General features: G+C 47.8%; 1 protein-coding gene across 1 annotated transcript in view; it reads left to right on the forward strand.

Annotated features, from left to right (window-relative positions):
* The window catches only part of LOC107114576 (acyl-coenzyme A synthetase ACSM3, mitochondrial-like), a 23,557-nt gene that overhangs the window by 8,414 nt on the left and 3,149 nt on the right, over positions 1–11,994 (forward strand). Inside the window, exons 4-11 of the mRNA XM_015416113.1 lie at positions 1,405–1,548; positions 2,921–3,100; positions 4,200–4,208; positions 4,640–4,687; positions 5,463–5,589; positions 6,655–6,735; positions 6,926–7,027; positions 9,290–9,421. Of these exons, the coding sequence (XP_015271599.1) occupies positions 1,405–1,548; positions 2,921–3,100; positions 4,200–4,208; positions 4,640–4,687; positions 5,463–5,589; positions 6,655–6,735; positions 6,926–7,027; positions 9,290–9,421 (823 nt within the window). The remainder of the gene's footprint in view (positions 1–1,404; positions 1,549–2,920; positions 3,101–4,199; positions 4,209–4,639; positions 4,688–5,462; positions 5,590–6,654; positions 6,736–6,925; positions 7,028–9,289; positions 9,422–11,994) is intronic.

Below are 11,994 nucleotides of genomic sequence, written 5' to 3' on the forward strand. Positions count from 1 at the left end.
AAGGAACCAACCCAGGCCGGGGGGGGGGGGCTGGCCCAAGGCCACCCAATGAGCTTCAGTGCTCTCTGCAATGATGAGAGTGAATTAAAGGGCCTCAAGGCTCGTACCGAACCATTCTGTTCAAAAAATGCTGGGGGGTGGGACTGGACAGGGGAGCACAGCTTCCAGCAGCATTTCCTCTCCGGTACCTAGATCAGTGAATTCTAAGCTCCAAAACTATGAGACTCACCCCAGGGAGGGGTATCAACGGCTCTTCTTTCCTCCATTTCTCTGCCCACTGAGGTACATCAAGGCTGAGAGGACCTGGTTGCTCCAAGATCACCCAGGAAACTGCACGACCAAGCAGGGATAACGCTGATCATAGAATCATAGAATGTTAAGAGTTGGAAGGGACCTAGCAGGTCTCTCTTGTCCAACCCCCTGCACTCTGCAGGCGCATAGCCGAAAGATAGCCCTACAACAGACCCGAAAGATGGTCGCCCAGCCTCCGCTTGAGAATGTCCAGCGAAGGAGCATCCACCACCTCCCGAGGCAGACTGTTCCACTGCTCAACCACTCTTACAGTTAGGAAGTTTCTCCTGATATTTAGCTGGCAACGACTCCCTGGTAATTTCCAAAATGTGCAAATAATCTTGAAATACATGTGTACATTTTATGGGGGAAAATGGGGTGTGAGAAAACAGAAAACACCATGAACAGACAGAATCAACGTTTCAGTTCACACAAGGGGTAAATAAAATCAAAATGGGGAGTAGGGGCCTGCAATACCAGGAATGAGAGATTTATTTATTTATTTATTTGATTTCTAGCCCACCCTCCCCTACATAGCAAGGCTCAGGGCAGGTTACAGCAATATAGTAAACACTACGATATCATAGATAAAACATAAATATAACAATCATTTAAACCCAAGTATAAACATCAATAACACTAATCAAATAACACTCAAATTAGAAATCGTTCTCATCTCAGCGGTCCAACACACAGATTCCTGGAAGTCGTAACACCGTAGAAGAGTGGTACTCACTCCGTGGCTCTTTCACATGCCCCCTGCAGCTCTTCTGAGATCAGATGTCGTGTTTGCTGTGCACCTCTGATGGTTTGTCAGAAGTGACCCAGGACCTACAGGCTAGAGTTAAAACCACAGAGCAAAACTCTTCAAGAGCCAGAGGGCACTAGAAAGAGGTGGTAAAAGAGAGGACAATCGGGGCAGGCAGGAGAGAGGACTTGTCTGCCAAGAGAGGGGAGAGAAATTTTTTATTGCATGGGTGAAGGGGTGGGATGGTGCCAAGGAACATGGCAGTCATGTGGCAACAGTGAACATGGCTCTCCGTGGGCCATGGAGTGAGCACCATTGTCATAGACTATGACAAGCAAAACACTAACATATCGTCTTCTTTACAGAGCTGCATCTGACAAGCACCAGCCAGTCAAAACTAGGAGCCAGGACCCAATGACCATCTACTTCACCAGTGGCACCACAGGCTACCCCAAAATGGTGGAACATTCGTGTTGCAGTCTTGGCCTGGGGCTGGTACCAGCTGGAAGGTATATCTTTCCATTTCCAGAGAGGGAGCCCCGGTGGGGGTGTTGCAGTCTGTTCAAGAGCAAAGGATCGATTGTGGCATGAGAATTTGTGGGGTGATGCTCAGACTCTGAACCTTGAGCACAGCACAAAACAGGGAACGGCTCTGGTTCTGGACCTTGCTGCTCAGTTGCATCAGGGTTGAGGAGCCTGCTGGATTTCCTAATCAGGACTCATCTTTCAGCTAAAAATGTGACCGAAAGCTAAAGAGACAGAGAGGAGCATTTGCAGGTGTTGTGGAGCAGGGGCATCTAAATTATGGCCCACCAGCCTATGGAACCTTCTCATCTAGCATGCAAGACATTTTTTTTAATAAATGAGATCAAAATGAGATCAAGCTAAGGTCCATGACCCCAGTGGCAATCCCATAAGTAACTGCAGGCATGCCAAAGGCATGTGAAGCCATACGAACCCAGATGCCTGTCAGAACCCACAGCTCACAACGAAGTACACACATTCAGGAACGGTTATACTTTTATTGCAAAGCTATAGATGCAGTAACACAGGCACTGTTAAGAATGGCGGCAACCCATTGAGCATAATAGGATATAGGGCATTCGTATACCCCTCCCCCCACACACACGGCATGGGCCAATTAGCTACCCTCCCGCGTGCGGAACCAGCTAGGAAACCGTTAGGTGACGAAAGCTGGGAAGCAGGAGTCTCTCACGGTACATAGGAGACTTCCAGACAAAACATCCTCCTGCACATCTGTAGAGATAAGCATTGCGGCACAGGCAGAACAGCAGAGATAGGAATGCAATAGCAATTACCAAGACACAGAATGAACTCCCCAACCCCCATGGCAGCATAGCTGACTATGGCCCATCACTAAATGGGAGATTAGCCCCCTTTGCAGGGCCTACAGCACTGGGGGCATGGATGGCATACCAATGGAGTAGGCCCCGGGCCTGTCCTGACCTGGATGGCCCTGTCAAGCAATATCCCGTCATACCTCAAAAGCCGAGCAGGGTCAGCCCTTGTTAGGACTCGGATGGGAGACCACCAAAGAAGGTCAGGGTTGCTACGCAGAGGCAGACAACGGCAAACCACCTCTGAAAGCTCTACGGGGGTCGCCAGAAGTTGGCTACGCCTTGATGACACTTTTCACCACCACCAGACCCCGAGCCTGCCTGGCCCACCAAATGCTTTATGGCAATGTGGCCCTTGGGTCAAAAAGTTTGGATGCCCCTTTCGTAGAAGCTGTTTTCCCATAGGAACTGCATTCCTTTAAGGCAACTTGACTGCTGCAATCGTTCATTCAACTACCACCACTCAGGGGCAAGTTTAAAAGCTTGCCGACAAAGCATGTTTTTTCTGCTTCATTATTAACAGGTACTGGATGGGCCTGAATCCTGAGAGTATGATATGGGGTCTGTCTGATACCGGCTGGATCAAGTTTATCTTTGGCAGTGTGTTTGCTCCTTGGACTCAAGGGGCCTGCGTCTTTGCTCACGGCAAGCTGCAGTTTGAGCCAACAACCGTTCTAAAAGTAAGAATATCCTCATCTTCTCTGTTTGGTATTGAGCAGTCAAACAGCAAAACACAGGCTGGGACCTTCACCACCACCATTTCTATTTGCAAAAGAAAGGGAACGGCCCTTGGACACTTACCGTGAGGGGTCCTTCTCCTCTGAGGACAGGAGGACATCTCCATTGGGTTATTCCCATCGTTCCTTCAGGGAGGCAGGAAACACTTTTTTCTCCTTCCTTTTGGCGCCTTGGGAATAGCCCCGCCTCTCAGTTCAGGGACTCCGCCAGCAGTAACAAACACTAACTAGGTAACTTCCCTGTAAATAAACTTCAAAATTAGAACTATATTACATACCACCCCCAACTGTCAAACAGAGAGGGTAGGATAGACGAAGGATCGCAGCATATGCAGAGGGAAGAAAAGTTTTTAGCTCCAGCAACAAGAGTTATGAAAAGAAAAAATAGAGAGACGAAGATGAGAATGAAGAATGGGAGGGCCGAGATGTCCTCCTGTCCTCAGAGGAGAAGGACCCCTCACGGTAAGTGTCCAAGGGCCGTTCTCCCTCTGAGGCGGAGGACATCTCCATTGGGACCTCCCAAAGCAGTGTCCCCTATTATACGGGTGGGTTCTCATCTTCATCTGTTGCATCCAAAATGTGCTGGAGCACTCGTCTTCCGAAAGCTGCATCAGCTGATGCGAAAATGTTCAATTTGTAATGGCGAACAAACGTTGAAATTGAGGACCATGTCGCTGCTCGACAGAATTCATCCACTGATGCCCGATTGTCCAACGCTGCATTGGTTGACGCACTTCTTAAGGAATGCGCTGTGATTCCTTTTGGGATTTCCAGACCCCCGGCCTTGTATGCCTCGACAATACAAGATTTGAGGACCTTGCTGATGGATGACTTAGACATCCGTTCACCTCGTCTTGGTTGTGAAATATTAATGAACATATAGTCTGTCTTTCTTATTGACTCAGTTCTAGAAATGTAAATTTTTAGCGACCGTCTGACATCCAACGTGTGCCAAACCCTTTCCGTAGCATGGGTGGGGTTCGGACAGAAGGTTGGGAGGTAGACTTCCTGAGATCGGTGAAAAAGAGAAGACACCTTAGGCTGAAACGTTGGATCGGTTCGTAGGACGACTTTGTCCTTATGAAAAATGCAGAGTGTAGACCTTATAGAAAAGGCATTAATTTCCGAGACGCGTCGAGCAGAAGTGATGGCCACCAGGAAAATGACCTTCATCCTTAACCAACGCAAATCCACCTCCTTAAGGGGCTCGAAAGGAGCTTTGGTGAGTGCTGAGAGAACCGTGTGGAGCTTCCACGTCGGAAAGCGATGAATCTGTGGAGGAGATTTGACGGAAGCGCCCTGAAGAAACAACAGGATATGTGGATGTTTAGAAACCTTGTATCCCCCCATCAGGGGAAGTACCGTGGCGAGGGCTACAGTTTGTCTCCGAAGTGTGGAAGGCTTCAGTCCTGATTCTAGGCCATCCTGTAAGAAGGACAACACTGAAGCTATAGATGGAGATAGTGCTGCTACCTTCTTACGTTTGCACCACCGCACAAACACAGCAGTAGAAGCCCGGGAGCAAGTGTTATTTATGTGTTATCCCATCTTTCTCCCCCAAAATAGAGTAAAAATAGTTCAGCAGTGGAATCAACTGCCTAGGGAGGCGGTGAGTTCCCCCTCACTGGCAGTCTTCCGGACGAACACTTGTCGGGGATGCTCTAAGCTGATCCTGCATTGAGCAGGGGGTTGGGCTAGATGGCCTGTATGGCCCCTTCCAACTCTGTGATTCTATGAAATCCAAAGCAGCTCACCCCCCCAAAAAAATCCATCAATAAAACAGTTATTAAAGCCAACAACCCTATAGGATGTTATTTTTAATCCTAATATCAGTGACCTTAATCCCAACTGCAAAGAAATGTAAAAGTCTGATAGCTGGACTGGTCCGCTTTCCATACAGAAGCTAACAATGCAATCCTAAAAAGAGTTACACCCTTCTAGATCTACTGAAATCAACCAGTTTAGAATGTTTAGGATTGCCTGTGATACTTTTCAACACCTGGAAGTAAACACTGTGGTGTATCGCTACAGCGTCCATCAGCAAGATCCAGGTTCAAATCCCCTCTCTGTCGTGAAGTTACTCTCTCACCTTTCCTACCCTGCAGAGTTGTTGTGAGGAGAAATTAGCAAGGGAACGGGACAGAGCTTCTAGAAGGAAGGGTGGGATTTAAAGGAATGTACTAGATAGATGAACTAAATGAAATCCCACAAGTGACGTCACTCTCTAGGAATCGCCAGAAACTCTGTGGTAAAGCCATAGGGTTTTCAGTGATTCCTAGAGAGAACTATGGTTTTACCATAGATGGATGGATGCTTTTTCTCTGTATTCAGCTACCACTTCAAGAGTCTGAAGATCTGTTTAAGTGGTGGGGAGCCAATAAACCCTGAAACGATGGAACACTGGAAGGCCCAGACAGGACTGGAGATCCAGGAAGGCTATGGGCAGACTGAGACTGTATGTCGATACATGATTATTTGCACATTGCAGGCAGCAAAATATCACCGGGGGTGGGGGGAATAATAAACTGCTGTGAGATTATTGTAGCATGCTGGAGTAAGATAAGAAAGAAATTCTAACCTAACCCTTAATTCAAGGGTTACATGCTGCAGGGAAGAATTTGGGAAGATCCAGGGCTATTTTTGGGCAGGAACGCCCAGGAACGGAGTTCCCGCTGGCTCCTGAGTTGGCCACACCCAGCAGGAACTCATTAGCATAACAGGCCACACCCAACAGCAGAAACTCATTAGGATTGGCTACAGTAGGCGTGTGTGGCCTAACATGCAAAGGAGTACCTGCTACAAAAAAAAAGGCCCTGGGTTTTGACAACAAACAAGGTAAACAGAATAAGAAGCAAAAGGTGGGTGTGGCAGGATGACCACACTTCTGGCAATAGGGGGCTGCGACCTAATATGCTAATGAGCTGTGGTGTCAGGGTGTGGCCTATTATGCTAATGAGTTCCTGCTGGGCTTTTTCTACAAAAAAAGCCCTGGGAAGATCCATTTGTGATCTTCTTCCAATGTGCCATCTAGTTTGATCTCTGATAAAGCTGTTTGTTACATTCACAAAAATTCCAGTGTGGAAGATCGCCACCACAAGAATAGAAGCATTTGATTGATCAGACCCTTTGGCAGCCATATGATTGACTGATTGATTATGGTCAATGACCAGGGGGAAAAAACCACAATAAACATTCAGATTTTAAAAATGCAATACTACAAATCTATATACTAAGAGCCCTAATTACAGCCATATGAGAAACAACATGCTTGTGCTGGGTTTGCCAACTTCCAAGTGGGCCTGGAGATCTCCCAGAATTAGAACTGATCTCTAGCCGGCAGAGATCAGTTAACCTGGAGAAAATGGCAGCTTTGGGGAAGTGGACTGTATGGCGTCTCGTCCCTGCTGAGCCCGCTCTCCTACCTCCCCCCCCACACACACACACACTCCCAAGTCCCTAGGAAGTTCCCCACCTAGAGTTGGCAACTCTGCTGCCCACACCTGCCTTTTATTTTTCACAGACCATGCTATGTGCGACGTTGACAGGGATGCAAGTCAAGCCAGGTTTCATGGGAAAGCCATGCGCACCCTTCGATGTCCAGGTTGGTACTTGCAGAATAAGCAGAACATTGGTGATCAGAATAAGCAGAACATTTGTGATCAGAATAACACACGTAAGGCACTTTAAGATGAAATGGCATCACTTCTCTTTCCATTAAAGCACAAACATGCTACAAAAGAGACTGAAAGAAACCGCTTGAATGTCGAACCGACAGCTCTTCTTCTTTCTAGGTGATCAATGAACACGGGAATCCCCTGCCTCCTGGGGAGGAAGGAGACATTGCTGTCAGGATCAAACCTAAGAGGCCATTGGGTCTCTTCACCAACTATGTGGTAAGAAAGAACCAGGCTTATATGGGAAAGTATTTTCACTAAAGAAGGGGGAGACAGTGGGGCAGTAACCCTCAACATAGTGTCCACAGGTTCCTTGGTGCCCTCCAATGGATTTCCTGGTGTCCCACTTGCTTCTTCCCCAAAGCAAAGAGCCATTTCTGGCTCTCCTTCGCCTTACTGGAGCAGGAGGTATTTCACAAGACCCCAGAAGGCATCACCTGTCTTATAGGGAGTGCTCAGTTGGAAAAGGCTGCCCCCCCATCCTAGGAAGATGCTTGGCTTGGCACCTTTCCACATTTTGTAACTGGCCCCCATGGCGGCCATTTTGTGTCTGGTCCCACCTTCTATGGCAGCCATTTTGTGGCAGTGTCTACTTTTTTGCCATCAAGTGACTTATGGCAACCCTGCAGGGTTTTCAAGAGAAGAGACGTTCAGAGGTGGTTTTGCCAGTGCCTGCCTCTTCCTTGCAACCCTGGTATTCCTTGCTGGTCTCCCAACCAAATGCTAGCCAGGGCTGACCCTGGTTAGCATCTGAGATCTGACAAGACCAGACTAGCCTGGGATATCCAGGTCAGGGTGCAGTGGTCACTACCCTCCCTCAAACTTCCAAAAGCATCCACAGGCTCAGCAAGGTAACCGAGACTCAAAGGGCAAGCCGGACAAAATGCCGCTGGGAGGTCCAAATTTGGAGATTCAAAGCTTTCTTACAGTCGGAAATAGCAGCTATAAGGAGCCTCGGGTCGGAAAAGTATCTATCAGTAATAGAAAGAGAGTGAACAATGAAACGGTATTTGACTGTTTATATGACGACAGCTGCAAGAATCTTATATGCCAAATATTGGAAAACTATGTTGATACCAACGAAACAGGAGTTTGTGAATAAACTTTTTGAAACAGCAGAAAATGATAAACTGACTTTAGAAATGAGACTAAGCAAAGAGTGAACATTTCAAAAACATGGAAAAAGTTTTATGATTGGTATAAGGTAAATATAATAGAAGATTAGGCAATTATAGCACATTGGACTTGAGAACACAGAAGACAGAAGAATGGGAAGTATCTGATAGACCATTTTTATTAATAGAGCATTTTTATTATATTAATAGAGCATTTTTATTAATTAAGTAATTGGATATAAACATACGATGTAACTGTACTCTTGGTATATATTTTATGTGTAGTAGAGTGTCTGTTTATAGTGTGTAGATTTGTTTGTTGTAGATTATAAAAGAAAAATTAATAAAAGTGTACCTATGGGTACTTTAAAAACAAACAAACAATGAAACGGTATTCTCTCTGTCTCAAAACAGTAGAAATGTGTGATCGTCCAAAGAAAACTGACTGGCAATTGCTCCCAGAGAGACAAAAAGAAGTACTCATTATGTGCCGGATAACTCACAGAATTCACGGTCAGCAGAGAGGACTTTCAAAAAGAACTTGTTTTAAAAGATCAGTTCAGAGTCCTGCCTTCAGCCGTTACTCCATTTAGTGCGAGGATCCCTGGCAGGCTTTCCAGCCACAGCTGGTTCTGCAGGTGTTGCTAGGATCAGATTGCACTGGCTCATACCTTCCCTCTTCTCCAGCAGGTGGCTACCCTGCATTGAGAATGGTAATAGTGAGTTCACTCTCAGATTGTTCTAAAGAGTGTAGCAAGGAAGAGGACGTTACCTATCATTTGTGCTTTTGATGTGTATGCCACACAAGAAGAAAGGGCCCTGTACCAAGGAGCTTACAATCTCACATTTGAGACAAAACCCTGGGAGAAGAGGGAATAAACAGAGGAAGAGTCTGTGTTCATTCCAGTGACGCACACAGCCTGATTTCAGTGCGACACTGGCGAGAGGCAAAAGAACACCCTGCCCACCTCCCAGCCAGCAACCTTGCACCCGGCTCCAGGTCCCATTTGAACTACTGCACAAAATAGCTGTACGTGCTTTGTCAGCAGGGCAGGAAGCTCTCCGCATAATGCTCCGTGTGACCACAGCCAAAATAAGCAGTTTAAGCAAGACTTTGAGCATATGCAAAGTTGCATGGGGAATCTCTGTTGCTTTGCCAGTAAGCTTCACATTTAAACTGGGCTTAACTTCCAGTGCCGGGTGGGACTAACAGGTTGTGCCTGCCAAAGCACTACGGAAAAGAGGGATGGATGTAGAAGAGTGATTTGAAAGACACACAAGTGTTCAGAGAGGTAGTTCCCAGCATTAAATAGATAAGCCCATGTGTGCGAGCCAGACTTCAAGAAGCCATTTCATTGTTTTTCAGGATGATCCAGAGAAAACAGCCTCAACAGAGCGTGGGGACTTCTACATCACTGGGGACAGAGGACTTGCGGACGAAGATGGATATATCCATTTTATTGCACGAGCTGATGACGTTATCTTATCTTCTGGGTACGCAATTTCTTAACAGTTTGCCTAACTTGTAGTGAGCCTGTCACCAGTATTGGCAATGTAGAAGTTAAAATGCAATCGTGATGTGCCAGTGTTGGCTATGATCCTGTGCCACCACTAACATGAAGACAGATTCCATTGACAGAAATGGGACTCACCTGCGCTTAAAAAAAGAAATGGAATCCGGGAGTTAATAAACAGGCACAGGATCATGATACAGAATCATAACCTCGCAGTCAATCTTTTGCATGCATGATTCCTTCAGCCAATGGTAAGGAAACACAAAAAGCACAGAGAAATAACTTGGTTGGACCCTATTGGCCCATTACTATGATTGACGTACAACTCTGCCTATCACAAGGTGATGTACAACTCTGTCTATCACAGGGTATTATTTCAGAGGTGCTCCAGCCATGTTGCTAGGCTGACAGGGCTATTTTTGGGCAGGAACGCACAGGAACGGAGTTCCGGCTGGCTTCAGAGTTGGCCACGCCCACTACAGCCAAAACCTCTGTGTGCGTAGCTACAGAGGGAAGGCCTGGAGAGGGACCCCCCCCCCGGCGACTCTGAGGCAGGTGGGCCAGTGGGGCCCCTGGAAGGATCGGGGAGGCATTTAAATGCCTCCCTGTGCCTTCCCCAGCCTGTCCAAGGGCCGGCTTGCCTGGGCTCCCCGCAGCCACTGCCTTCCCTTCCCTTCAAGGGGCACCCGGGCAAGCCAAGGGAAGGCATGGGGATGTGGCCTAATATGCTAATGGACTGTGTTGTCATGGGTGTGGCCTATTATGCTAATAAGTTCCTGCTGGGCTTTTTCTACAAAAAAAAAAGCCCTGGCTAGCATATTCCCGATCTCTAAAAAGACAGTAGTCTTAAGGGATCCGGCGAAGAAGAAGAAAGTGAGAGTTGGTCTGGAGGCAGTAGTTAAGGACTCAGACACAAGTATTAATGGTATTCTACCACCAGCCCTGACCTGGGTGGCCCTGGCTAGCCCGATTCTGTCAGATCTCAGAAGCTAAGCAGTGTCAGCCCAGGCTAGTATCTAGATGGGAGAACACCAAGAAAGTCCAAGGTCGCAACACACAGGCAGGCAGTTCGCAGGGGTCGTTTCGTAGAAAAAGAGCTAGGGGAACTCATTAGCATAACTCATTAGCTTATGCCACACCCCCTGACATCACCGGAAGTGTGTCATAAGGCCACACGCCCCGCCCCCAACGGTCCCGGCCGCCGCCGCCGGCCTTGCAGCTCCACTGCCGAGCCCCATGAGGGGCCCGGCGGTGGACCTGCAAGGCCGGCGGGAGTGCAAGGAAGCCCCGCCAAGGCCCTCCCTAGCCGCAGGCAGGCAGGGGTGGGGAGAGGCAGGGAGGAAGCAACTTACCCTCCCTCTTCTCCTGCCTCCTCCTGGCTGAATGAGGGCCGGAAGCGGGGCCGCCGGAAGCAGGGGGCGGGGCTTCGTCATGTGCCCCGCCCCTGTACCTCACCCGGGGGAACTGCGATCCCCCGCGATCCCCCCCGAAATGACCTCTGGCAGTTCGTCTCTTGCTTCAAAAACCGTACAGGGTTGCTTGCCATTCCTCAGCTCAGACTTGATGGCGCTTTCCACCACCAGCAGCTGGTTAATGCTGCCCCAAAGATGAGTCAGTGGGCACCAGGCTCTTCCTGTGGGCTCACGGACCAATTTGTATGTAATTTTCCCTTACCCAAGCAAAACGTTCATACCTGGGGGGGGGGCTTCTGTTCTATTTTTGACAATAGAATTTCCCCCCCCAACAAGGATATTACCCTGCTCAGCAAAAACCACATAACTAGTTCATCCTCATTAACTACATTCACCCAGATTTCCTCTCTCCTACTGTTGCTCCACCCAAATCCCTCCCTGTAACTCTTCAGGGAACTCCATCTGGCTAAGTTTAGTTTACAATAAGTTAAAATGATACTTTAACAAGGAAGCGAACATGAACAGCACACTCCTAAGAACCCTGTCCTGGGACTAAGCGTCATCGAACAGACCTGGGAAAGTTTCTGAGCAGAACTGATTGGCTTGTGATCCCAAGCAGGTCTACCCAGAATCCTGCTCTGGTCTATCCGATGGGGCTTATTCCCCGGACAGTGTTTTTAGGCTCACACAGTTAGCTATTCAGACAATTCAGGCTTTTTTTTCTGGGGGGACGCGCCGGAATGGAGTCCCGGAACCTCTTCGGCAAAATTCTTTTCAAAAGAATTTAAAAGTTCGTGAGTTTTCAGTATACAAATTGAAAACATCATTTCCCTCTTGAGAGTTCCGACACCTCTTTTTCCAAAAGAATAAAAGCCCTGAATCTATCCCCCAGAATGAGAACAGATTCAGGGGGATAGCCAGGGGTCATTTCGTAGAAAAAGAGGTGCAGAAGCTCATTAGCATAACTCATTAGCATAACTTATTTGCATATGCCACACTCCCTGACATCACCGGACGTGTGTCAGAAGGCAACACCCACCGCTCAGGCACCACTGGACTGTCTTGGATTGCTAGCTATTGAGGGAAGGGAAACATGCAGATCTGTCCTCACAGAGGAGGGAGAGCTAGTACCTGAATAAAACTTG

Source organism: Gekko japonicus, unplaced genomic scaffold (assembly GCF_001447785.1).
Source record: "Gekko japonicus isolate JY-2015 unplaced genomic scaffold, Gekko_japonicus_V1.1 scaffold321, whole genome shotgun sequence".
Lineage (NCBI taxonomy): Eukaryota > Metazoa > Chordata > Lepidosauria > Squamata > Gekkonidae > Gekko > Gekko japonicus.